The sequence below is a fragment of the Notamacropus eugenii genome, chromosome 3 (assembly GCF_028372415.1).
Source record: "Notamacropus eugenii isolate mMacEug1 chromosome 3, mMacEug1.pri_v2, whole genome shotgun sequence".
Lineage (NCBI taxonomy): Eukaryota > Metazoa > Chordata > Mammalia > Diprotodontia > Macropodidae > Notamacropus > Notamacropus eugenii.
The window spans coordinates 195,992,495-196,018,574 of record NC_092874.1 but is presented as its reverse complement, the minus strand read 5'-3'; the positions used below and the strand labels follow the sequence as shown (position 1 = coordinate 196,018,574).

Below are 26,080 nucleotides of genomic sequence, written 5' to 3'. Positions count from 1 at the left end.
CAATATCTAAATTGAGAGGATAGAATGACCTTTCTTTATAGTTTCTATGAAATTAGAACGTAAAATGAAGAAAAAAGAGATAAAGAAGAAGTAGAAGGAAAAAAGAAGAGAAAAAGACTAAATCTTCGTATCTCACAGAAATGCAGGGTCCAGTCCTGCTCTGATTGGTACACGTACTTTGACCTCCGTTTCCTACCTCAGCACATTTGTCCCTCTTCAGGCAACCTGGTGGCCTCCTGCTTGAGTTTGAGAGATGCACAAATCTTAGTTTCTCATACTTGAAATTACAGATACACATCACCACACCTGACTTTTTGTAGTATATTTTCCCAGAAAATCACAAGTACAATTGCAAGTCTAGAGAAGGTTATGTCAGCAAAATTACATAGGAAAGCAATATTTTAAAGATCCCTATAACACTATTTATCATTAAGGGTTCGTTTATTCTTTTTTTAAAATTAATTTTATTAATTTTATTTATTTTCAGTGTTCTACAATCACTACCATATAACTTAGATTTTTTCCCCCCTTCCCTCTCCCTTCCCCCTCCCTCTGTCATACAGTTTTATATAGGTTCTACATATATATTCCTATTAAATGCATTTTTACTATAGTCATGCTGTAGAGAAGAATTAAAATGAATGGGAGAAATCATATAACAAACCAAAATGTAATACACACACAAAAAATGATCTGCTACATTCTGCGATTGAATTCCATAGTTCTTTCTCTGGATGTGAAAGGCATTTTGCCTTAAAAGACCATTGGGAATTTTTTTAAATTTAAATTTAAATTTTAAATTTTTTTAAATCCTTGCATTGCAATGAAGTTCCAGGTCTACCAGAAAAATTTGTCGCACACTGTGGTCGTTGCTGTGCACAAAGTTCTCCTGGTTCTGTTCCTTTCACTCAGCATCAGTTCATATAAGACTTTCCAGGCATCTCTGAAGTCTTCCTGTTCATCATTTCTTGTAGCACAATAGTATTCCATTACATTCATATACCACAATTTATTCAGCCAGTTGATGGGCATCCCCTTGATTTCCAGTTTTTGGCCACCACAAAAAATGCTGCTATAAATATTTTTCTACATGTGGGAAAGAGTCCGTTTATTCTTAATTATAAACCTATATATCATTTACCTTATGGAATATCATATTCTAAGCTCTCTACCCCTTTATTGTGGCTGATAAATCTTGTATGATGCTCGCTGTGATTCCTCAGTTCTTGACTTCTTTATTTTTGACTGCTTGAAGTGTATAGTTTGCCTTGGAGCGCTGGATTTTTTCTATAATGTTTCTGGGAGTTTTTATTTGATTGGTGGATTCTTTCAATTCTACTTTGCTCTCTGGTTCTAAAAGATAGATGCTTGTCTTCCTGTTTTTGTTCTTAGCTTTCAAATTGTCTAATGAGTCTTAAATTACCTCCCTTTGATCTGTTTTCCAGATCAGTTTTATTTTTCTATGGGATGCTTCACATATTCTTCATTTTTTCAGTCTTTTAACTTTTTATTTCTTATTAATGTCTCTTGGAGTCATCTGTTATTCTAATTTTCAGAGAAGTTTTCATCTTTCTTTATTAAAAGCATACAGAAACTAAAGATTGAAAGTAAATACCTAAAACATAGTGTTATATGATAACAAGCTAGCACCATTATTCGAAACCAATGAAAATATATATGTAAGCTTTCCAAAATATAGATGTAGGCATATTAAAGCTAAATCCCAAAATTAAGTGTTTAATTCTGCTTGCATGTCTGTAAATTTTTTGGACTCTTAGATCTATAAAAAATAGTTTTAAGTTGTCTGTTACAAACTTTGTCTTACAGATAAGGAACATAATGGGGGGGGGGGAATCTTGTGATAAGCTAATCACTTCAGAGAAGTTTAGTGACTCCTGAGGAAAGTTTGATGGCTGACCATAAATAGAGCCTAGGGTCTTTTGGTTTTAAATATGTGTATTTAGTAGAGTTCTTTCTCTTTCTCTTAAAGCTTTAGATTTACAACAACAACAACGACAAAAGCAGAGCTCAGGGTCATTATTGAGATTTTGCAGATTTTGGGAATTTTTCTTCCAGAAGGAGGTTGCTAAGCAGCTAATGTAGTCTTTATTCTACTGGTGAGGAATCAAAATTGCATATTTATCTGTCATCACCAGTCTTTGAGAGATTTCCCCTTCTGATCCTGCTAATTGGGGATTTGTGGTAACTTAGGGCTAGGTGGAAGATAACCTTAGGGAATTATATTCATTTGCATACTGTGTAACTAATTACAAATTGTAGTTATTTAATTCACTAAAGAATATTAGAGCACCTTTACTTGGGATATGTCTTGGCAACACTTTTAGTTATTAAGGTAAGTAATAAATCCTACATTAAAAAAAACATTCCATTAATTCTTAGTTTTCACAAAAGTAGACTGGCCTTTTCCTCAGAATCATAGAAAGTTAGTGAATATAGATCTTACTGATGTAAATATGGATAAAGCAGTTATAGAAACTATAGTGATAAATGTCCACATTTGTTCCATGATGGCTACTTGATAAATTATGTAATTCACAGGGAACCTTGCAAAATGTATTTGCTCAGAACTTCTCTTAACCACATGAAGTGTTATCCCTATAGAATAATTTTTTTAATGCTGTGATCTGCTTTTTCTAGATGACTATAAAGTATTTAGGAGCTTCTTTCCTATTTCTGAGATTCTTGAGAAACACACATATTTGGAAAAACATTTGAAATGAAAGCTTGCTACTCTGGAGGGCGAAAGATAAAATGACAGGAAACAAAGGTTCACTGTTCTGAGCATAACAATTTATTAAGCAGTGCATACCAGTTGCCCAACAAATTGGGACTAGGTCTTCCTCAGCTTTGACCCTGAATACAGGGGCAGACAGACTTTTATACATTAAAACCAGTTATAATCAGATAAGACCAATTAAAAGAAAATAATTAACCAGGATACAAAATTAGGCAATCTGATTTCTAATTGGAGGAAAGATTAGGAATTTTACAAGTTGAGAAGGAAGAAGAAGCAGAAGCAATTCTCTGAAATCAGAAAAAGAGGGGTACCATTTCCTCTGAATGTCTGTAATTAATCAAAGGAACAAGGAAATGCTAACTGATTAACCATTACAGAGCCAGTTTTCACACAAAACGTATGGGTTGTTAGAGAGGTCTAATTGTGAGAAAACTTTCATCAGTCTTTGGATCTGACTGGATTTCTGGTCAGCATAGCCAACACCCTTAGTTAAGCATCCCTAAACAATAGGTAGAAGTGGTCCAGCTTCCCAGTCCTGGAGGGCTGGGTTCAAATAGTACAATAAGATTTTCTCCCAATTCCCACAGTTAAATAAAGGTTCCTCACAAGACAGAAATTTGGAGACTAGACCCATGATTAAATAGAAAAGGAACTGAGCTAGCTCCAAAATTGAGTCACAAGATGGATTCAGTTGTGGTTCACTTAATTCTCATAATTAACCACTTGCTTTCCTATTCCCCTTAATTCCTTCACAGATATTTTCACTCTTCTAAAGTAAGAACTGATTTCTACTATGTGTTATGTATCTGACATAGGTCTAATAAAAATAGAATGTCTGCTTTTTTTTTTTCACCTAACAGCTCTGGTGAGAGTGGGACTCAATCCAAATCCATGAGCAGTTCAATAATATTTTCTGATATTCTTTAGAGTAATAAGAAAATTGAGTAAATCTAAATTTATAAAAATGGTTATAAAAATAAAGTTAAATCAAATTGGACTAAAATTTGTAGTTTGTTACAGAGTAATGATAACACTTAGTGTTATCTACTATTACATCTTTAAATTATTACCTCAAGTTTCCATTATGTAGCTTATAATTCATATCACATATATTAAAAAAAAGTTCCTCTCACAGTTAATATTTTAAGCATTTTTTAATGAATGTTTTTCTGAAAACTTGGGAACAATTAAAGAATCCTGGTTAGAAATTGTGTCTTCAGTTAGTAATCTATGCTCTCTGTTTTGTTTGAAGTTTGATTTTGATTATTTTCTTGGCATTCACCTATATAGAGTATTTTTTAAATTGAATTACGTTATTGGAAGAGAGAAGGATTGTATTACAGTTATTCTTAAGAGTCTCATCCTGGTGATAGAAATAGCTATTGAATGAGTATGTCTATGTATTCATGTGAATCTATCCCTTCTAACTAATACCCTAGCTTATGATTTGCCAAGCTTTTAAAATCAATCACTTCGTTAACAGTAGCTCCTCCAACTTTCCCCCTGTTCCTTTATGGAAATTATCTGGCCCACCAAGGGATGAAATTAGTTCTGGGACAGGAAAATAATATTAAAGTTATAGTTACCAGTGTATTAAAATGAATCAATGATAAATTTTGAACCTGAAGAAAGCTTCCTGAGTTAAATTCCATTAGAATGTAGATTGCTGTAATTATCTTAGAATTTCCACAGAATAAATTTCTGGATGTTTCAGGAAAAATTTTCATGAAATGTCACTAGCTTTACTTATGAGTAAAATTTTGAAGAATTGAAATACTGTATATTGTTAATTCACTCTTCCATCCTTAAATTTTTTTTTCTGAATGGAACGTCCATAGTAAGCATAATAACTATATTTCTGTTTGGTTCATACATTTAGCTTCATTGATTTATCTGTTCTATAATTACCAATCCATTTTTCATGAAACTGATTGTCAGTACCCTACTTTTCTTCAAACATCTTTTAAAGATGTATAATTTATTTAAAAGTCTGGATACTACCTACTATTCCTTACTCCTCAGTGCCTCATCCAGTTTCCTCCACCTTCCATTTAGTAACTAATCTAGACTTTTCCAACTCCCCTCCCCCTTTTGCTTCAGCCCAGTATTCCCTTTCCCCCCTTTCCTCTTCTTTCATGTCTCCCCAGTTGCCTTTGCAAAATGCAGAAGTTTTGTCTTTCAGAGTGGAAAAGCCACAGGCAGTGATTCAGGAGGTGTCATTGATCTCACATTGGATGATGAAGAAGTTGGTACTTCACAAGGTAAGTCAAAGAAGTCCTGTTTTCTAGAGAGTGTTTTACTTTAGTAATGAACTAAAATAGTCTTTGGTGATAGGTCTTGGATATCTTTCATTTCAAAATTTTACATAATGAATATGTTTTTATTGGTGTTCTTAAAACGATTTGCCCAAAAGTGTTCTGATTCTTGACTTTTTGGTCACTTCCATTTTAGTTATAAAAAGGTTGTATTGCAAATGAGTTAACTTATATGTGTACTACAAGAAAACTGACTCTATAAATGTACATTAGCAGTTTACATTAAAAAAATACCTTTTTATCTTTAGCATATCAGAATTGTTAGGTATTGTAATGTATCAGCATCTGCTTATTTTCTCATTTTTTTTCCTTCTTAAAAGACTTGCTTATTTATCAGTTTAAGTGTTCAATGGAAACTAATTGTTCAAAAGAGAAAACTTGTTTTTGCTGAGTTTTCAACTACTTCTTTAAAAGTTTTGTTCTCTGATGGAAGAATGGAAATCCTTGTTATATGATGCATGAGGCCTAAAATGTTATGTAAATTTTGACAATATTTTAGAAGTGACAAGTTTAAAGTATGTGTTATTTAAAAATTCATGAGGCCAGAGTTTAACAGACAAAACTTAATAAATAAAGTAGGTAGGAAATGAAGACTATAATGATAAAACACAGTAAGGGGTGCTTTTCTAGCACATCTTCCAATCTGGAAACTTCTTTTTCATTTGGTAAATGTATATATATAAATATTCACCTAATAGCTGTGAGAGGTGAAAGATAAAATGACTGAAGAAACAAAGATTCACTCTTCTGAGCATAACAATTTATTAAGCAGTGCATACCAGTTGCCCAACAAATTGGGACCAGGTCTTCCTCAGCTTTGGCACTGGACCCTGAACACAGGGGCAGACAGACTTTTATACATTAAAACCAGTTAATCAAATAAGACCAATTAAAAGAAAACAATTAACCAGGATACAAAATTAGGTAATCTGATTTATAATTGGAAGAAAGATTAGGGATTTTGCAAGTTGAGAAGGGAGAGCAAACAGGAGCAATTCTCTGACATCAGAAAAAGAGGGGTACCACTTCCTCTGAATGTCTGTAAATGTAAATGAATGTCTATAATGCTAACTGATTAACCATTACAGGGCCAGTTTTCACACAAGACATATGGGTTGTTAGAGAGGTCTAATTGTGAGAAAACTCCTTTCATCAGTCTTTGGATCTGACTGGATTTCTAGTCAATATAGCCAAGACCCTTAGTTAAGCATCCCTAAGCAGTAGGTAGAAGTGGTCCACCTTCCTAGCCATGGAGGGCTGGGTTCAAACAATGCAATAAGATTTTCTCCCAATTCCCACAATTAAGTAAAGTTTCCTCACAAGACAGAGATTTGGAGACTAGACCCATAATAGAATAGAAAGGGGACTGAACTAGCTCTAGAATTGAATCATAAGATGGATTCAGTTGTGGTTCACTTAATTCCCACAATTAACCCACTTGCTTTCCTAACTCCCTCAGTTTCCTCACAATCCAACAAGCATTTATTAAGTGCCTAGTATGTGTCAGTTATTGAGGATACTATATAAAGATGACATAACAGTCTGCCCCCATTGACTTTACATTCAGTACTAGATATATGCCTAAAGACAATCTGTAACTTTATACTCAAGCTTTCCCAGCAACCTATAGCATCATTCTGTAAAGATGGAACATTGAAATTCATTTACTATTCATTATTACTCCCTGTGCTTAGTAAATTCCCATTGCCAGTTACTCTTTGTGTTGTTGTGTTACATAATCATTGATTACCTACAAATAAATTTTACTTAGTCCCCACCTCCCATTACTTCATCTTTATCTTCCTCAATCCTACCTCCCCCAAAGCCCCCAAACCATATTCCACCTCAAATCTCTCCATCTCAAAACTCTCCATCTCTTCCACTGTGCCTTGTAGAATTCCTGTTTCAGAATTTGAAAACTTTCTTTCATTCTGGACCTCTTTTCATCGACTCACATTCTTCACTTGTTACTCCTTTCATCTACTTGTATTCACTGAGACCTTGCTTCCCCCATGTGACATTGCATCCCTGATCTTCCTCTTTTCTCTTACACTCCACCTCTTTTCAGTATGTTGGGCTTGGAAGATCGGAATATCGCTTCCTCCCCCCTGTCACTTGAAGATTCTCCTTCAGAAGATTAATCCCTCTTACACTTTGAAGTTTATGCTATTTAAATTTTTCACCCAATATAGATGTGTAAAACCCTTGTCTGTGATGTCTGATGTGTCAGACTAATGTTTTGACCCCCATATTATTCTTCCTCCTTTCTCAAGAGTTCAGTACTTTATCTTTCATTCCTTCTGAATTCTGACCCTTACACCAGGAGACTTTGGCATACAGATTGATGCTTCCACAGAAACCCCCTTAACCTCTAAGTTCATCAGTCCCTTCAGATCCCATGATCTACTACGTCACTCTATCTGGAGGCAACGAAGTAGCACAATGGATAGAGTACTGGACCTGGAGTCAGGAAGAACTGAGTTCAGATCTGGCCTCAGGCAGTTACTAACTGTTGTCACCCTGGCAAGTAACCTCTGTTTGCCTCAATTTCTTCAACTGTAAAATTGGGAAAATAATAGCATCACAGAGTTGTTGTGAGGACCAAATGAGATAATATTTGTAAAGCACTAATCACAGTGCCTGAACATACCAGGCACTTAATAAGTTAAGTGCTCCTTTTCTCCCTCATTCCTTTCCTCCCTTCTCAATTACACCTCTGCTTGAAAGGGCCAGAGTCTCCTATTGCATCCCGGGCCATCTCCAGTCATCCTGATGAATATCAGGTCACTGGACCCAGATGGCTCAGGAGAAGAAAGTGAGGATAGTGACCTTGCACAACCCTCACTCAAATCAAAGTCAACTGCAAGTCATGTCATCATCCTGATGTCATGGTCCTCTTCAAGAATGAAGGACAAACTTAGCAACAACAGTTACACACAGCAGTGGTCATATTTTTGATTTACCATTCATTACTATTAACATTTCATTTAATTGATCAAAAACTGATATTCCTGTATCTGACCCTAATCTCCTATTATTCCAGCTCTCCCTACACCTAACCTCTCTTAAACCTATTTTTCCCCTCATTATAACCTTTTAATCCCTCCAACTTTCAGTACTTTCTCAGTCCGTTACCTCTGCTCTGACTTTATTTTCCCCCCTTCCTAAGCGCAACCCTGTAGTTAATAATTCAATTCTACATTGTCCTGTGCTCCTGAATTTCTCACCCCCTGTCCTGTTGTTGTTCGTTACTTGTCCAGCTCCATCCTTGAGTTAATCCTTCTTCTCTGTCTCCTAAAGTGCTGCCCAATTCCTGCTAGAGGAATTTACAGAATTAAACCGAATGAATAACAATACTAATATAGGTTATCTGTCATCAACTAGGCCTTCTCTACAGAAGTGTACCTCTTCTCTTTCTTTTTCCCACCATCCTTCATTGATGACCAGTCTACAGAAGCTATTCCAAACCTTCTAGCTTCTCTTCATCTTAGAATTCCTCAACATCACCCCCCTCTTCACGCCTTCCTACTTTTCTCCAGTTTCTGATAATGAGGTAGAGCACAGGCTTCCGAAGTGGGCAATATACTACCCCCATGGGGGCACTGGAATCCAAGGGCACAGTAGTAGCCTCACGTGCGATGGAGGCAGGGGGGGCATTGAATAAAAATAAGGGGGCAGTGGAAGCATAAGAAAAGAAGAAAATTTTGCAAAACTCTTCTTACATATTTCATCTGTCACGTAACACAGCTAAAGTCATAGTGATTACATTGTTTTCCAAATAAACACACAGAATGCAAAGTTATAACCAATCAGTGGTCAAGTCCACTGACAGGTCTTACAACTGTTGGCAGGCAAGCATGTGTTGCACATTGTTGGGAAGTCCAGCATTCATCAGGAGGAATATGTGTGTGTAATGACTTGCTTACAATATGTTACTATATGGTTACATGATGCAGTATTGCATCATCAATATTTTAATACAGGAGAAAACCCACAAATTTACAATAAATGATTAAATTTAAGATGCGTCTTTAAAGTTTTATGTTTTTTAATGATGCATATAAAATAACATTAAAGATTTCCAGGGGGGCACTGATTAATTTCTTTTTTTTAAAGAGTGGTAGGTCAGATAAGTTTTGGAACCTCTGAGGTAGGCCTTCTTGCCTAAAGTAGCTTGTCTACATGTGCCCTTGATCTCATCCCCGCTTGTCTTCTCCAGCAGACTGCAGCATCAGTCATCCCCCATCTCTCTCAAATCTTTCAACTCTCTTCCCTTTCTACCAGATTGCCACATTTCTGTTGAAGGCAGTGTTTTTCCTTCAGTGCTCCCTCACCCCACGTATCCATTCACTTGCCACCACCTCTTGCAGTAGTTGTCATAATATTTTCTAGTTTTTCTGCCTCAGGCCCCTCCCTGTTCCAATCTGTCCTCCTCCCCACAGCTGCCCAAGTGATTTTCAAGTGCAATTCTGCTCCCTCCTATTACTTCTGAAATGCTATATAAACTCTTCTGTTTGACCTTTAACAAACTGACCTTTAATAACCTTATCTATATGGCTGGTCTGCTTGAACATCACTCCATTTCTCACACTCCATAGTATCTCTCCCAGTTGAATATTAGCATTTGAATGTAGGGATTGCTTCACTTTTTGTATTTGTATGCCCAAAGCCTAACATTGTGCCTGGCACATAGTAGGTGCATGTTAGACATCCGCATGCTTGCTCCATAACAGTTTGCTATTCTCCCTCTTATATATTCGGACATCAGTACAGGGTGAGAATCAAACAACTTGGTCATTCCTGAAAATTTTTAGAATAACTTGACTTTCAAAGTAACATACCCTGGTTTTAGCTTCATAAAAATTTCAAGAAAGCGTGAATATTTTTGAGAGAATGCAAGCTGAGTTTGTTGTGGGATTCTGACAGCCACTTCACCAATGAGTAGTGTTTACATTTATAACTTCGGGATCTGTAATAGGGGAAAAACCTTTATTTTTTAAAAAAAAAACACAAACCTTGATTAAATTTCATGTACTTGGAAAGAGGGCAGACAATTTTGGAAATCCCTTCATTTCAAATCATACCACATAGCATGCACCATATTTAGTTATAAGTTTGTGCCCTTCTTTCTGGGGCAGACAGATGATGACATGGATGGTGTGCTGGAAGAGTTGGCTACCTCATTACAGGTATGTATCTTAAAAAGATGATTGATAAAGAAAATTAGAACCAGTGCCAATTAATGGTAAGCCTAAGCATCTAGTGAGAATTGCAGAGGTTACAGCATTCAGTTCTGTTTAATTCAACACATTTATCAACTGCCAGGCATGGAGGATACAAAGATAGAAACAAAAGCAGTTCCTGCCCTCAAAGAGCTTAAATATTCTACTAAAGGACATAAAGTCTACAGAGGGAATATAAGAGAGAAGCACTATCAGTTGAGAGCAAAACTTGTATGTGGGAGGTGACATCTGAACTTGATCCTTGAAGGAAAATAAGTTTTATGAGAGGTAAGGTAAGGAAGAATTGTGTTCTGGGCATGTGATGTAATGTGCAAAGCTACGGAGATAGGAGATGAAATGTTGATTTGGGGAAATATCTGGTAGGCTAGGCTAGCAGAAAATATGACTGCATGAAGGAGGAATAAAATGTCTGGAAATACAAGCTGAAGCCAGATTGTGGAGAGTGCTCAAGGTTGTGTGTAGAGAAAATGTGGAGTCACTGACTATCTTGAGTAGAAGATTGATGTTGTCAAACCTGTGCCTTCACATGATCCTTTTAGCAGCTGTTTTGAGAATATATTGGAGAATGGAGAGACTATTAGGAGGGGCAGAAAGTTTTCACAGTAGTCTAGGTAAGAGATTGTAAGGACCAGATAGGATAGGTAGAAGCAAGAATAGGTAGAAGCAAGTGTACATAGAATTGGCAAGATTTAGTATCTGCTTTTAGGCTTAAGACCCTTGGGGAAATTATTAGCAACTGGAAATGGTCATTTCGTTTGTTAAAGAGAATTTTGCAAAGTGAAGTCGTCATCATCACAGTCTTGATTCTTGGCTTTAATCTAAAGAGATAGAATTCACTCTTAAACCTAAATGAAACGGTAGATTTTATTGTTTTAATCACATCACAGCTCAGTTTTCAGTTAGTTAAAGTGGAAGAAGTAACACAGTTAATACTTTACTACTTGTGATTAAAAAGCAATCGTTGACCTCTCAGAAGAAAAGTAATTATTATATTCTCGTTACCTGAAAAAGAGAAATCACTTAACCTTTGTCTCTGCCTTCTGGTTTTCTGACAATGAATAATCTTTCATTAACAGATCCAAAAAAACTAAATCATGCACCTGTGTCAGCGATGACTCAATCTGCTCAGCCTCTTCCTCGTCCATTACAACCCTTGCAACCTGTCCCTTTACAGCAGGCTGGGGTGCCAACCAGTGGACCATCCCAAACGACCATACACCTACTACCTACAGGTATTATATGCTTAATATGCTAAATTTTAGTTAGATGAAATAAAATTGGGTTGTGGTTTTTTTTGTTTGTTTTTAGGGAATTTGAAGTCACCTTGGAGAGGGATGTGACCTATGAGGAATAAATAGAAAGTTGAAAAGAATGAGGTAGTCAGTACTACATTTGATTAATATCTATCTTTTGGGTGGTAAAAGAGCTTCAATTCACAATAATTGCACAAATCTGCTTGAACCAAGCACCTCGTTCTCATAGTTAAAGGTAAAGGTAACTAACAGAATTGTGTGCATGGCCCCCTAAATCTCCACATTTTCATTTTTTTGCTGGTAACTTAATGAATCAAAAGTAGGTTCTCTGCCAAACAGGTCTGAAGAAGTTCTAGTTATAACTAGAAGATGCCAGATAATTAAAAAAGAAAGTTTATGTGAATATGCAATCTACTATCGACATGTTAAACTGTTCTTGATGCTTTACTTTTCCCAGAGGAGGTATTCACTAATGCTAAACACACGCCATCTCAAGAAACCTTTAACTCAATCCAGGATTTTGAGATCTTTACCTGCTTCCCCAGAACTGAATGAAAGCCAGACAAGAAGGGAGCATTTCCTTTTGTGATCCTGCTGCAAGACATGAGAATTTTTTTGAGTTTTTATCAGCTTCAATATCTTTTGTTTAACATTACCTTCATTTCCAAATATATCTTCCCTATTCTCCCCTGAAAACCAGAAATAAAGAAAAAGAATAAAGAAAGAATAAAAAAACACTTAAGTAAAACTAAACAATGTATCAAATAAATATGACTGTGTATTGTTTTTGATACCCATAGTCCCTCAGCTCTGCAAGTAAGGAAGGGAGGTTCATTTTCTATAGGTTTACTTTCATTTGTGGTCATAGCACCAAGACATAGAATGTAACTTTTAAAGCAGTTTCTGCTGCTACATATTTGATTACAAATGAAATGACTTCCAACCCTCTTCCAATCCAGTATTGTCACAATTCACTGGACCGTAACATTAATTTGTGAAATTGTGAATATGATAATACATACTAAATTACTTAATGAAAAATCAATCAACTATTAGTTATTCCTGACACTTCTGAGTTGTCAAGTTTTTATGAAATAAGCTATATTTAATGGATGTATTTACTTTCGTCAGGCTAAGAGAATGACCTCTTAAATTCATTTGTATCGCAGTGTTTTTGTTTTGCATTTACGTGCTGCAATATGTTTAAATGGTATAATAGTTATTCACCCATGACTGAGGGCAAGGACCTTGTACTTGTTACATTTACATCTCTTCTTTTGCCACCACAGAGCTTTACCAAAACAATAGGTCCCTGCTATAAGTAAGTGCTTTATGTAACAGGTTCTGCTGAAATAATGAAAATTCTGAGGTTTCTTGTTAATTGCTTTCCTTTTTGTTATCTGTCAGTTTTTATTGAATGTAATTAAGCTTTTTTTCCTGCTTTTTTATTTCCTCTTTTGCTATTAGTGTTACTGATAATCAGGGAACAACACAGTGAAGAGGTGGAAGAAAGAGGGAGGATATTAGTGAGAATAAAAGACTCCACAGAACTGTCATTGAAAGTGTAAAATGGAGAAGAATCAGTAAAGGGAGGGAAAGAAGGTTGTAGTTGCTTAGGCTTTGGGACAAAAAAATCTACTTGTTCAAAATAAAAGGTAAATTAGGATAGCAAAGAGAAAAGAATTCAATCATATTTTTTTTATAAACTTGGTTAGTTTATAAAAAGATGAAGACTTACAGTTATTGAATCTTTGATGAAGAGCTCATAGCGTAGCTGTAACAAGGTGGGGAATGAACCCTCACGGATCCTCCTTCTGATAAGAGTTATTCGTGCAACTCTTGAATGGGGGTTGGTATTGCTTTTATTTTTTCAAGTATTGAAGCTCTTTCCCTGCTCCCTTTACATTATCCTGCTTTTACTTCTTCCAAAATGGAAAATAGCGAAGATACTTACCTTGAAATTTCTCTGTGACCTTATATATAACCCAGCAGCATAAGATATAGTATAAAGGTATTTTATGAATTTTGTTTAGCTTGGACACTCTTTCATTATGTGCCTTGTTTAAGTATTTGACATGTATCATATTTATCTGTGCTCTCATTTTAATGCTGTTAAGTTAGTTTTCATACCAAGAATGTTGGCTTTTATTCTGTTTGTACAACATAAAAAAAAGTTGTCTTCATTTAATAGTAAAACCTTTATTTTTGGTTTGTTTCATGCTTGTTAATGTCTTTTTCCATTTCCCATCAGCTCCAACCACCGTGAATGTAACACATAGGCCAGTGACTCAAGCTACTACAAGACTCCCTGTTCCAAGAGTTCCTACTAATCACCAAGTGGTTTATACCACTCTTCCTGCACCACCAGCCCAAGCTCCAGTAAGAGGAGCAGTTTTACAAAACTCTACTGTACCTATACGACAGGTCAACCCTCCAAACGGTAAGGAGTACTGTTTAAAATAGTTACAAATACTTAATCGATGTTTGGGAAAGAATACCATATTTAGGAATGAAACAAAAAAAAAATTGCCTCCAGTTTTATTTTTAAAGACCAATAAAATTGCATTTCATAAAAAATTTTTTAAATTAAACTACAGGAAATTTTTTTTTTACATTATTTGAGTGCTTCTCTTTCACTCAGTTTGGAGGTAACTGATTTGTGATATGTTAATTCAACCACAAAACTAAAATTTAAGTGTCCATTCTTTATCCTAAAAATATACTTGTTCATACCTGATTCTACAGTCAGAGATCATTCTTGCTAAAGGTACGTATCTTTTCTTTCTACACATTCAGAAAAGAAGATGCTTTTCTGAAAGTGGGGGGGTAGTTTCTGATAAGATGTGGGAGTTTCAGGAGAGGAATAGTAAATGAAAAGGAAGGAGATATAGAAAAAGATATCTCAGATTCCCTGAGCAAAAGTTTGGGATTGCTTCATGAGGTTAGGCTTTTTTGAATTAAATATTAAAGAAATGTTCCTTACACTTTTCATTTCTTCCTTTCCTTTTCTCCATATTTTTGTTTTCCACCAGATAGAAAATGAAGGGCCATGTGTTTCTGATTCATTGATGAGACGTTTTAGGATTAAAACTTTGTTTTAGAAACAAACAATCATAGAACCTCAGATTGAGAAGGACTTCATAGACCATCTAGCCAAATTCATACCTGAACAAGAATCCATCCTCTCTATAACATTCTTGACTGCGTTTGTTAAAAGACTTCCTAATAAAGTCTGGTCTGTTTTTTAGATCACTCTGTTAGTAAGTTTTTTCTTAGTGTTATGCCCCTTTACAACTTCTGCCCATCTCTCCTAGATCCATTCTTTGGCCATCTGGTGAACAAATCTAATCCATCTTTCATGTGCCAGCACTTCAGATACTTGAAGACAACTCTTATGTCTTCTCCTAAATCTTCTGCTCTCCTGTCCACATATGGCTTGAACCTGAGTCTTTTCACCATCCAGATTTCCTTCCTTTGGGTGCTCTATACATTTATAACTAATTAAAGTTCTTTGTCAAGTGGGGTGTACAAAACTAAACACACTACTTAAGGTAAACTCAGACCAGAGCACAACAGTATACTTATCTGCTTAGTCTTGGCTACTTTTCCTCTCTCGGGGCAGCTAGGTGGTGCAGTGGATAGAGCACCAGTGAAGGAGTCAGGAGGACCTGCGTTCAAATCTCACCTCAGACACTTGACACTCACTAGCTGTGTGACCTTGGGCAAGTCACTTAACCCCAATTGCCTCATCCTGGGTCATCTCCAGTCATCCTGATGAATATCTGGTCACTGGATTCAGATGGCTCTGGAGGAGAAGTGAGGCTGGTGACCTGCACAGCCCTCCCTCACTCAAAACAAAGTCAAGCGCAAGTCATGTCATCATTTCTTTGATAGCATAGTCTTCTTCTGCAATGAAGGAGGAACACATACACTTTTCCTCTCTTAATGGAGCCCAAGATTACATTACCATGGCTGCCATATCACACTATTCACTTGAGATTGGGGATCTAATAAACCCTAAGGACAAATCTTTTTCTAAGTATACCTTTCCAGTCTTGTATTTGTACAGCTAATTTTTAAAATTCAAGCTTGAGTCTACATTTAATACTTAGGAAGTTTAATTTAATTTGTTCTTACATCCTTTTGGGTCTTTACTTTGTAAAAGTGTATTTACTATTCCTCACAGCTTTATGTCATCTGAAAATTTAAGATACATGCCACAGATCCTTTATCCAGGTGCAGTGTTTTACAGCTGGTTCAAAAAAAAATCAACTCACAAAATGAGAAGCTAGGTAGCAAACCACCCAAAAAGATTTGAGACTTTTAATGGACTCGGTATTCAGTCAGATATCCAATGTGACTCAGATGTGTGATATGACATCCAGGAAAGTTTGTGTGCTCTTTGACCACATTAAGAGAAGTATAGTGCCCAGGACTAGGGAGATGATAATCCTGCTCTCCTTTGCCCTGGTCACACTCTACGTATAGCAGGACTTAACCATTTTTATGTTATGGACCCCTTTGATAGTATGGTGAATTTCACAGATCTCAGGTTAAGAATCTCACTTGAAGTGTTATGAGAGCTAGAGATTTGTTCAGTTGTTCAGTCGCGTCTTACTCCTGTGTGACCTCATGGACTATAGCATGCTAGGCCTTTCTGTCCTTCACTATTTCTTGAGGTCTGTCCCAAGCTCATGTTCATTGTTTCCAAGATATTGTCTGTCCATCTCATCCTCTGCCATCCCCTTTCCCCTTCTCAACATCAGGATCGTTTCTAATGAATCCTGTCTTCTTATTATGTGGCCAAAGTACTTAAGCTTCAGCTTCACTATTTGACCTTCTAGTGAATAGCCTGAATTAATTTCTTTAAGTATTGACTGATTTGATTTGATCTCCTTGATGTCCAACGGACTCTCAAAAGTTTTCTCCAGCAACTATAATTTGAAAGCATCAGTTCTATGGCACTTAGCTTTCTTTATAGTCCAACTCTTGCCATACATTGCTACTGGAGACACCATAACTTTGACTAGTGTGGCCCTTTGTCAGCAAAAGTGATGTCTCTGTTTTTTAGTATGCTGTCCAAATTTGCTTTCCTTCCTAGGAGTGTCTTTTAATTTTATGGCTGCAGTTACTGTCTGCAAAGATCTTTGAGTTCAAACATATAAAATCTGATACTGCTGTCATTTTCTCCCTCCACTTCCCAAAAAAAGTGATGGTTGCCAAGATCTTAGTTTTTTTTGATGTTAAGCTTCAAGCCAGCTTTTATACTCTCCTCTTTACCCTCATCAAGGTTTCATAATTGTTCTTTACTTTCTGCCATCAGAGTAGTATCATCTCCGTATCTGAGATTGATGATATTTCTCCAGGCAATCTTACTTCTGGCTTTTGATTCATCCAGCCTGGCATTTGCATGGATGTACTCTGTGTATAAGTTATGAGGTAACAGTATACACTCCTTTTCCAGTCTTAAACCAATCAATTGTTCCATGTTTAGTTCTTACTGTTGCTTCTTGGTCTGCATATAGATTCCTCAGGAGACAAGTAGGATGATCTGGGCACTTCATTTAGTCAGTTCACCTTTCTGAGCTTTTCCTTAACCTGTGAAATGAGGAAATTGGAGTTGGTGGTCTCTAAGGCTCCTTCTGGCTCTAAATATTTTAGCTGTAAGTAATTTGAAAAGCTGTCACATGGAAAAGGAATTGGATTAGTTCTTGGCCCCCGAGGGCAAAACTTAAGTAGAGAGGGCTAGAAGTTGCAAGAAGACAGGTTTAAGCTTGATGTGAGAAAAAATAGTGGAGCTATCCAGAAATGAAGTGGACTACTTTATAAGGTCATGCCTTCCCTCTCACTACAGGTTTTTAAATAAAAGTTGGACGAACACTAGTAAGATATGATGTAGAAGGACTCTTTTTCAAGTATAAGTTTAACTACAAGGACTCTGAAGTTCGTTTTAACTCTCAAGAGTCTGTAAACATGTAAGGAATCAAAGCATTCTCAGGCTCATTCTTTTGTCTGATTTTTAAAAAATATTTGATGAATGAAATTTAACATGATTCACTGGCTTCACATTTATTAAATTATTTAATCAAAGTTCCACTGAAATTAGAATAGATTGGTGATGATGCACTTTTTCTTTCTTTTGGTAGGGGTCACAGTGCGAGTGCCTCAAGCAGCTACATACGTTGTAAATAATGGACTAACCCTTGGATCAGCAGGACCCCAGCTAACAGTGCATCACCGACCCCCACAGGTGCATCCTGTAAGTAATTTTTTGGCATTATTAGACTATTAACTATACAAATGATAAGTTTAGCTGTACAAAGTATTTGTTTTAGACATTGTTGTATTGAAGCATATATGAAGAAAGAAGCATAGTGTGCCTCACATCTAGTTGTAACTTATTATGGAATTTTTTTTTCCAGTGTGTATTGTACTGTGTAGATCATAGAGACTAATTTTGATCATTTGACTTTACTGTGTGAGAAGAAAATTCAATCAGTGGTGAAGATGAAATACTTTGAGTGACACAAAGAAGTTTAAGATTCTGTAGGATTCCAGTCTCATCTTCTACCCACAAACCCTAAGGATTGAATTATGCCTTGAAGGGTTTTGTTTTGTTTTTTTAATGACACTGAACTGAATTTGGTTCTTCATTGATTACTTTAGAGAGTGCAGAAGAAAGCCATTTTTTTCTTTCGCACTTGTCCTATTGTTTGGAACAGTACATGATTCCTCTTTAGTTTTTGATAGTTTGTTTATATTTAAAGAATTTACTATTATATGCTATTTAGAGAATTTACTACTAATACTATATACTGGGTAGCAAGGGGAAGAGTTGAACAGTTACATTGAAGTAGTAAATAAGAGTTTATCAGGCAATTATTAAATGCCTACTATATGCCAGGCATTATGCTAGGCGCTAGGGACATGAACACAAATAATAGAATGATCTGTTCACAATGAACTTACATTCTGTATGAGAGAAAAGTACCTATTTTAAGTATATTCAGAGTAAATATAAAGAGAATAAATGCAAGGCGGTTAGGAGGGAGGGAGAACACTACTAGCAGAAGGGAGGATGAGGAAAGGCTTCAGGTAGAAGTTGACATTTGAGCTATGTTTTAAATGAAGAGAAGGGTTCTTTGAAGAGAGAGTATGTCCCTTTCATGGGGTTGGGGAGGAATTTGGCCAATGCAGAGGTCTAAAGACAGATGGAGTCCTATGTGTGAAGCTGTACCTTAGCATGTGAGAAGAAAAAGAATGAAGAATGATATTAAAAGATAGACTAGGGCTGGGTTGAGAAGAGCTTGATTTTGTATTTGATCTTAGAGGCAACAGGGAACTACTAGAGTTTATGGAGCAGGGGAGCGACTTGTTCAGATTCTGGGCTTAAGGAAAATCACATTGATAGTTGTGTGGAATATTAACAAGGGTTGGAGAGAGATGTAAGAAAGGTAGACCAGTTAGGAGGCTCTTGCGGTAAGCTAGCCAAGAGGTAACTAAGGCTTGAACTAATTTCAACTGTGAGAGATGTTTCGGCAATTGAGTGGATATGTGGGGTGAGGGAGAATGAGGAATTAAGATGGTATCTAGGTTAATAACCTTGGGGACTGGAAGAATGATGGTGCCTTTAACAGGAAATAGGAAAATTGAGGAGAGTAGAGCATTTAGAAGGAAAGATCTGTGAGTCATTGCATGAAGATCATAATTAAACCCAGTAGAGCTGATGAGTAATTATGTGTGTGTGTATGCATATATATATATATATATATGTATATATATATATATATGATAAATTATAGCTAATCATCAAAGGGAAGGTACTAGCATTAAGTGCGATCAGAAAAAGCTTCTTACAGAAGATGAAATTTTAGTGGGACTTGAAGAATTCCGGGCATTGGGATATAATCAGGGAAAATTCCCAGTCAGGATATGGAGTGCCTTGGGCAAGAAATAGAAAGTATCATTGGGTAGTAGACTTCATGGAGATGAGTAAGGTTTAGAAAGACTGAAAAGGGAATGAGGAGCAAGATTATGAAGGCCTTTAAAAATCAGAGCATTTTCTATTTGATCCTTGAAGTGATAGAAAGCCACTGGAGTTTGTGGAGTACGGAACAGGGGAAGGAATAGTGACATTGGTCAGAGCAGTACTTTGTAGGAAGATCACTTTGACAGTTGAATGAACTGTGGTGGGGAGAGATTTGAGACTGGCAGCCCCACCAGCAGACTATTGCAGTAATCTAGGCATGAGGTGATGAGGGCTGGCACCAGGGTGGTAGCAGTGTCAGAGGAGAGAAAGAGTTGTTTATGAGAGATCTTAGAAGGGCAAAATTGATAAGACTTGACAACTGATAGTGAAGATTTTTTTTAGGGATGGAGGTGACTTGGGCATGTTTGAAGGCAATAGATAAGGAACCAGTAGACAGGGGGTAGTTAGAAATTACAAAGAGAGAAGATAAGAGGATTGAGGTTTCTGCCTGCAGGAGAAAATAAGAAAGAATGGGATTAAGTACCTACATAGAGAGATTGACATTGGCAAGAAGGGCTACCTCATTGCCTGAGACGGGTAAAGGAGAAGAGAATGAGGGATGATTTCAGAGGGTTTGGGGATGAAAGAAAGAGAAGGTGAGGAGTTCACACAGAATAGCCTTAGTATGCTCAGTAAATTAAGAGGTGAGATCCTCAGCTAAGAGACAGCAGGGAAAAGGAATGTGTAGGAAGCTGTAGGAGAGAAGAGACTGTGGAAAAGACTTCCCCTACTGCTTTGAAGACCGTGCTGAACTTGGATAACATGATTTTATAATTATCCAATTAGCAAAATTGTGTGCCCACTTCCATCTCTGTTTTATAGAATTTTTGAATCTAAGAATGATTTCTGATCCTACATATGTCCCTACTTACAGAAATTATATCTTATTCTCCTTAATTCCTTCATCATTCCTACATGGCATGGTGGTGTGAAATCTACGCTCTGTGGAGCTGTACTCTAAATTCAAAGATCCTAGGTATAAATCCCACCTCTTACTTCTCATTTTGCAGATGAAAAAATTGCAGCCTGGGGAGATGAGTGAATTGTTGAAGGTCACTTGTAAGTGTTAGAGGTGGAATCTGAACCTAGGATCTTTGATTCTAGAGTAGGGCTCCACAGGTAATTTCAAATCATCTATGCACTTTGATGGGGGAAAAAAATCTTTATTTCATTACAGTTATTTTCCTTTGTCATGATTCCTATGTATTTAATTTTATGCGTTTGAAAACATTATCCTAATAAGGGATCCATAAGTTCCACTTGGACCTGCCAAAGTGGTTCATGTCACAAAAGCATCATCTAGACATCTTTCCACTGCATAATGCTACCTATAAGAAACAGTATTTCAGGAAAAAGGAATGAGAGATGCCAAAGACTTGTTGAGACTCCACAGAAATCTCATGCCTTTATGTCATGAAAACATCTCAGTCCTTAACTATTTAATGATTCATTTTAGCAATAAGAAATGGACATCAGAAATGACTTCAATACTGATGATAACATTTTTACGTAATAATTTAGCTGTTATAAATCTTTACTCCAACAGGAATCCCCAAAGGACCCTAATCAGCAAACATTTGACTTACTTTTCCAGGAAGAGAGAGATTGTGATCAAAAGCAATATAAACAGAAACATTGGAGGGTAAAGCCAGTTTTAAAAAGCTTGGCAAGAGACTCAGCTAAGTCACCCCCAAAGCATTAGAGGATGGAAATGGAAAAACTCCTGATTAGAAGAAAAATGGGAAAAGTTCTATAGAGATTTACCATTAGCAACCTTTTTTTACCATGAAAGGTAGTGGGACTGTTATACTTGGATCCTAATACCACAGTCCTGGATATGCTTTTAGAAGAGGCAAAAATGACACTCAAAAGAATATAGATAGAGCACCTCATTGTGCTTATTATTTGTTGATCAAGCATTGTATTCATTAGAGCAAAATGCTTCCTCAGAGATTCTTTTCTAATAAGATGCCTCTCATCCACACATCAAAATAATCAAATATTCCTAAAAATCAAGATAGAACCATGTTCAAGAGCTACGATTATAAAGATTATACAAGTCATAAAACAGGGACATGTATGCTTACTGGAGGAGTTCACTGTTGAGATGAAAGAGATTCAGTACAAAGTTCAAGTTGAAGAGGGTTTCTCTGTGTTTGGTCAGATCTTCTAGTTGGTCGAGTTGTGAATGAAAATGTACTGGTTGTATCAAGTCCCTGAATGTCACAGAGACCCATAGGAGAAATTTTTAACCACTCAAGAGTGATAAGAGCCTGACCATCCATACAGGAAAGACTTAAGTGATTAAGGAATTTTTGTTGCTCAGATGATGGTATGCATTTGGAAGGAAAACATTGGTTGTCTATTGGTATGTATGTCTGAGATAGACGTGACAGAGGGATGAGGAATTGGACACACAGTTGACCAGAAAGAAAAGAACAGATGGATTGCCTTTGGCAAATTGCTCCATGGAAACAGAAGTCCATCTTTTTGTGATACTTACATCCTAACAGTGACTAGGCTGTAGAATATAATTGATGAGAAACCTCAAAGGAACAGGAATAAAAGTTGTTACTGAGGAAACGTGTAATAGGGAAAAAGAAAAGATAGGTCATGTGGGCAAGGGTGAGAGGTAAGGTGCAGAGTGTTCTCCTGATAGCTTTGCAGTGTCAGGAAAAAGCAGGAAAGGCCATAAGCATGTTGGGTGAACCTTCTGTTTCAGATTTATGGAAAGATATGGACAGTAATTTCACAGGAAAGCCAAACTTGCGTTGTGATCTACATTGTTTGAGAGAATTCCAAAACTAATGGGATCAGAGGTCCAATAGAAAGCTAAAGACTTGAAATCTCCAGTTTTTTAAAATATTGGACTACTAGCGATATTAAATATCATTGTAATCAAATTCATAAATTATCTTAATTTTTGAGTCATTTCCATTAAATGGCCATCAGTTTTCTCTACCCATTTATTTTCATTCTTTATCCTCTGTAATAATTATGTACTCAGTTCTTCCGGTTTTAAAAAAAAATTTTTTTTTCATTATCTTTTCCTATTTCCCTTTCTGCTTCATACTTGTTAATTGTCTTAGTATCATAGCATTCTATATCCATTCATTTTTAAAACAAGGAAATTTTGCCTCAGTGTTTTCTAAGAATTTCCAGCAGTATGTCTCTCATTGTCTACAACAATGAACAAATTAGAATATCTGTAAGATAGTTGAGACAATTAGACGTTCCTACTGGTGGCAGCAGTAATATTGGGCATAGAATTGTGGACTAGGACCCTCAAATTTTAGAAGTTTAGAGGTACTCGTAAGAATTCAGTGATTTAAAATTGTTAATCATGAAAGAAGGCCACCAGTATTTTGAGAGATGAAATGGCTGCGTCTTGAAAAACAACAAAAATAAATTTAAATAATTCAGGGGACAATAGAAATATACATTAGGAATAAGTAGGCTGTAAGTTATCAGTGATGTTGTTTATAATCAGTATATACTGATAGACTAATCAAGTATATTTATGACTTGAAAGAGATATTGCTGGTCTTTAAATTAGAATGATAAAAGAAAGATAGATACCCAAAATGGTATGCTAGTATCCTTGACATGAAAAACAGAAAAGCTTCCAGCTTATTGGGTAGACAGGGAGTTGATATCATAAAGGATTGTAAGGTTCAGGGAGAGGGATTGTGATCTGTGTTAGTGACGGGAATAGCAATGCTGTTGTTTTAAGTAATTCAGAATATCAGAATAAGGTATACTTGTATTGAAGTGTGTGACATAATTAGTTTACTCATTTGTTAAATGAGTAAGTTTGTAGGATCAAAGATTAGAGCTGGAAGGGTGGGCCCTCAAATCTGTCTAGTCCAACGTCCTTGTTTTACAAATTAGCATCTTGAAACCCAGTGATGTTAAGTGACTTGCCTAAGATCACTATTGTGTCAGAAGCAGTATTTTAACCCAGATCTGACTCTAGAGTGAGTGTTCTTTCTACTGTAATAATGCTGCTTCTAAGGTGAGACCAGATAGAACATGTCTGACTAGTTGATTACTAAGCACCATTCCAACTCTGAAAGTATGAACCTGAGTCTTTTCTTTGATTATTGCAACTCTAATCTTGTCTCCTACTTTCTTTTGTGTTTTAGGAGCCATCTCGCCCTGTGCACCCAGCACCCCTACCAGAAGCCCCTCAGCCACAACGTCTGCCCCCAGAAGCTGCCAGTACCTCTCTTCCTCAGAAGCCACACTTGAAATTAGCTCGAGTACAAAGCCAGAATGGCATTGTGCTGTCATGGAGTGTCCTGGAAGTGGACCGTAGCTGTGCCAGCGTAGATAGTTACCACCTCTATGCTTACCATGAGGATCCCAGTGCCACAATGCCATCACAGTGGAAGAAAATTGGGGAGGTAAAAGCACTTCCTCTGCCTATGGCATGTACTCTTACTCAGTTTGTATCTGGCAGCAAATACTACTTTGCTGTCCGAGCCAAGGACATTTATGGACGTTTTGGACCTTTCTGTGATCCCCAGTCAACGGATGTGATCTCTTCCCAGAGCAGTTAAACACTCAGAGCCTTTACATCTTATCTCTCTTTTAAGAATTTCATGGGTTTTTTTTTTTTTGGTTTTTTTTTTTAATCTTGTGCATGATATTCACTGTAAAATCCACATTCTGCAAGATTTTTTGGACAGATGTGTGTAATACACTACATACATTTATATCCAGAAGTAAAATAAACTCTCAGTCCACAATGCAAGAACTATTTTCCTGGACATTTCAAGCTTCAGGATTTTGAAATATAAATGTGCACCTTCCTTTTAGTGTTGAGAGTTGGGGGACATTTTATGTGTGTGAGTATGAGAGAATGTGCGTGTGTGTATATATGTGTATGTGTGTGCGTGTATATTTCCTGTTTGTTTATTTGATTCATTACAGCAGTTTCTCCTCTTTACATCCTCAAATTTACCTCTGTTCCAGTATAGAGTGTAAAGGTCATGGAGGAAATAGCATGAACAGTTAGGATTTTGCTTCTTAATGAGGGTGGGTTCATACTTTGCACTACACAACTGAAGCTAAACATAACCCAAAGAAACAATCAAACAAAAAGCACACGCGAACTAATTTTCCAGTAGACTAATTGAAACATAGATTTCTTCATATTTTTCTTACGTTGGGTCCCTTTCCTAGTCTCTGCTAAAGATTTGACAGGGGAAAGAAAAAACCATCTTTTTCTGAACTACTCATTGTCTGCACTAAGAATATGTTCTCAAAATGCAAACGTTAATTAAGGAAGAGGATGTTATTTCTGGTCAGTTTTAGTGAAGAACATAGTAAAGATAAAGAGACTCTCCTGCTTGAATCTGAGAACATGTTCTCTAGGCCATTTAATAATCTGCTTAACTAACAAAGCCCCTATGCCCTCCCCTTCTCTTCTACTACTTATTTTGAATTTATTTTGTGCCTTATAGTTTAATTGTGAAAACAAACATGGCCATATCTTCATTGCTGTTTACTTTTTTCCCTTTGAAATTTTCATTTTATATCTTCATTATCCCCAGAACTTCAAAAGATTTTTTTTTTCTATGAGAAGGTTTTGGGGTTAGGGGAAACAAAACCTTAGGCTCTTTTATGATTCTTACCCCATGGTATCATTAGATCTACTCAAAATTCATGAATAAATTATCTGTCTTCCCTCTCCCTCCTTATAAAATATCCAGAATTTTGATTGTTACTACAAGTTTAGCTGACTGCATGCAGTGTGTGGACTGAAATTTTACCAGGTTTTATTTTAAAAGCATCATCCTTCAGACATCTTTTGGCATCAATATTGCCTACTTGCAACAATGATTAACAAGGCAGTTCTAGCTTACCATTACCATAAATTTTTAATGTTCTCTTAGTTTTAGAGTAGCAAAATCATTTCCAATAACTAAGACCCAAGGCAAAGTTAGCTTTATAAATTTGTTAAACTTACTGTCTCAATGGTTTGGAGCAACCCATGCGCTATTTTAAAATAAATCAAGTGGAGAATGGTTCACATCTTTTGTCACATCATTCTTGTTGACCTGTTCTAAGCAGTCATGCAAATAAAGACTTTTTTATCTTTTGATGGTGCCAAGGTAAGAATTAGACCTGCCCTCATAAAATTTTACATACACTTTGGTCAGAATTAAAGGTGTATCTTTCTGTGTTGTTTTATTTAGCATACTTTATTTAAACTCCTGGAAATCATAATTTAGCTCCAAGGAATTCAGCCTTAGATCATGATTTTTTTTCTTTTTTTAAAATATTAACCATATTGGTATTCGACAGGTATTGGGAGTAGATATGTTGGGTGGGGATGGGAGGGTTGGAATAAGTTGAAAGAGGTAGGAGAGGGTTATAAAAGACTTATGAAGTCTGTGAAATGACTTTCTAAATTTGCTGTGTTGGTGGCTTTATTCCTGCCATCTCGTTTTCAAAAATCTAATTCTGAAATTTAT

General features: G+C 36.3%; 1 protein-coding gene across 6 annotated transcripts in view; it reads left to right on the top strand.

Moving 5' to 3' along the window:
- The window catches only part of ATF7IP (activating transcription factor 7 interacting protein), a 127,745-nt gene extending 102,110 nt beyond the window's left edge, over positions 1–25,635 (top strand). For all 6 annotated transcript variants that reach the window (XM_072653886.1, XM_072653888.1, XM_072653885.1 and 3 more), the window contains exons 11-15: positions 4,941–5,019; positions 11,393–11,548; positions 13,821–14,009; positions 17,716–17,828; positions 23,744–25,635. In XM_072653886.1, coding sequence (XP_072509987.1) covers positions 4,941–5,019; positions 11,393–11,548; positions 13,821–14,009; positions 17,716–17,828; positions 23,744–24,160 — 954 coding nt within the window. In that variant the 3' untranslated portion in view covers positions 24,161–25,635. The remainder of the gene's footprint in view (positions 1–4,940; positions 5,020–11,392; positions 11,549–13,820; positions 14,010–17,715; positions 17,829–23,743) is intronic.
- The last annotated feature ends 445 nt before the right edge of the window (positions 25,636–26,080 follow it).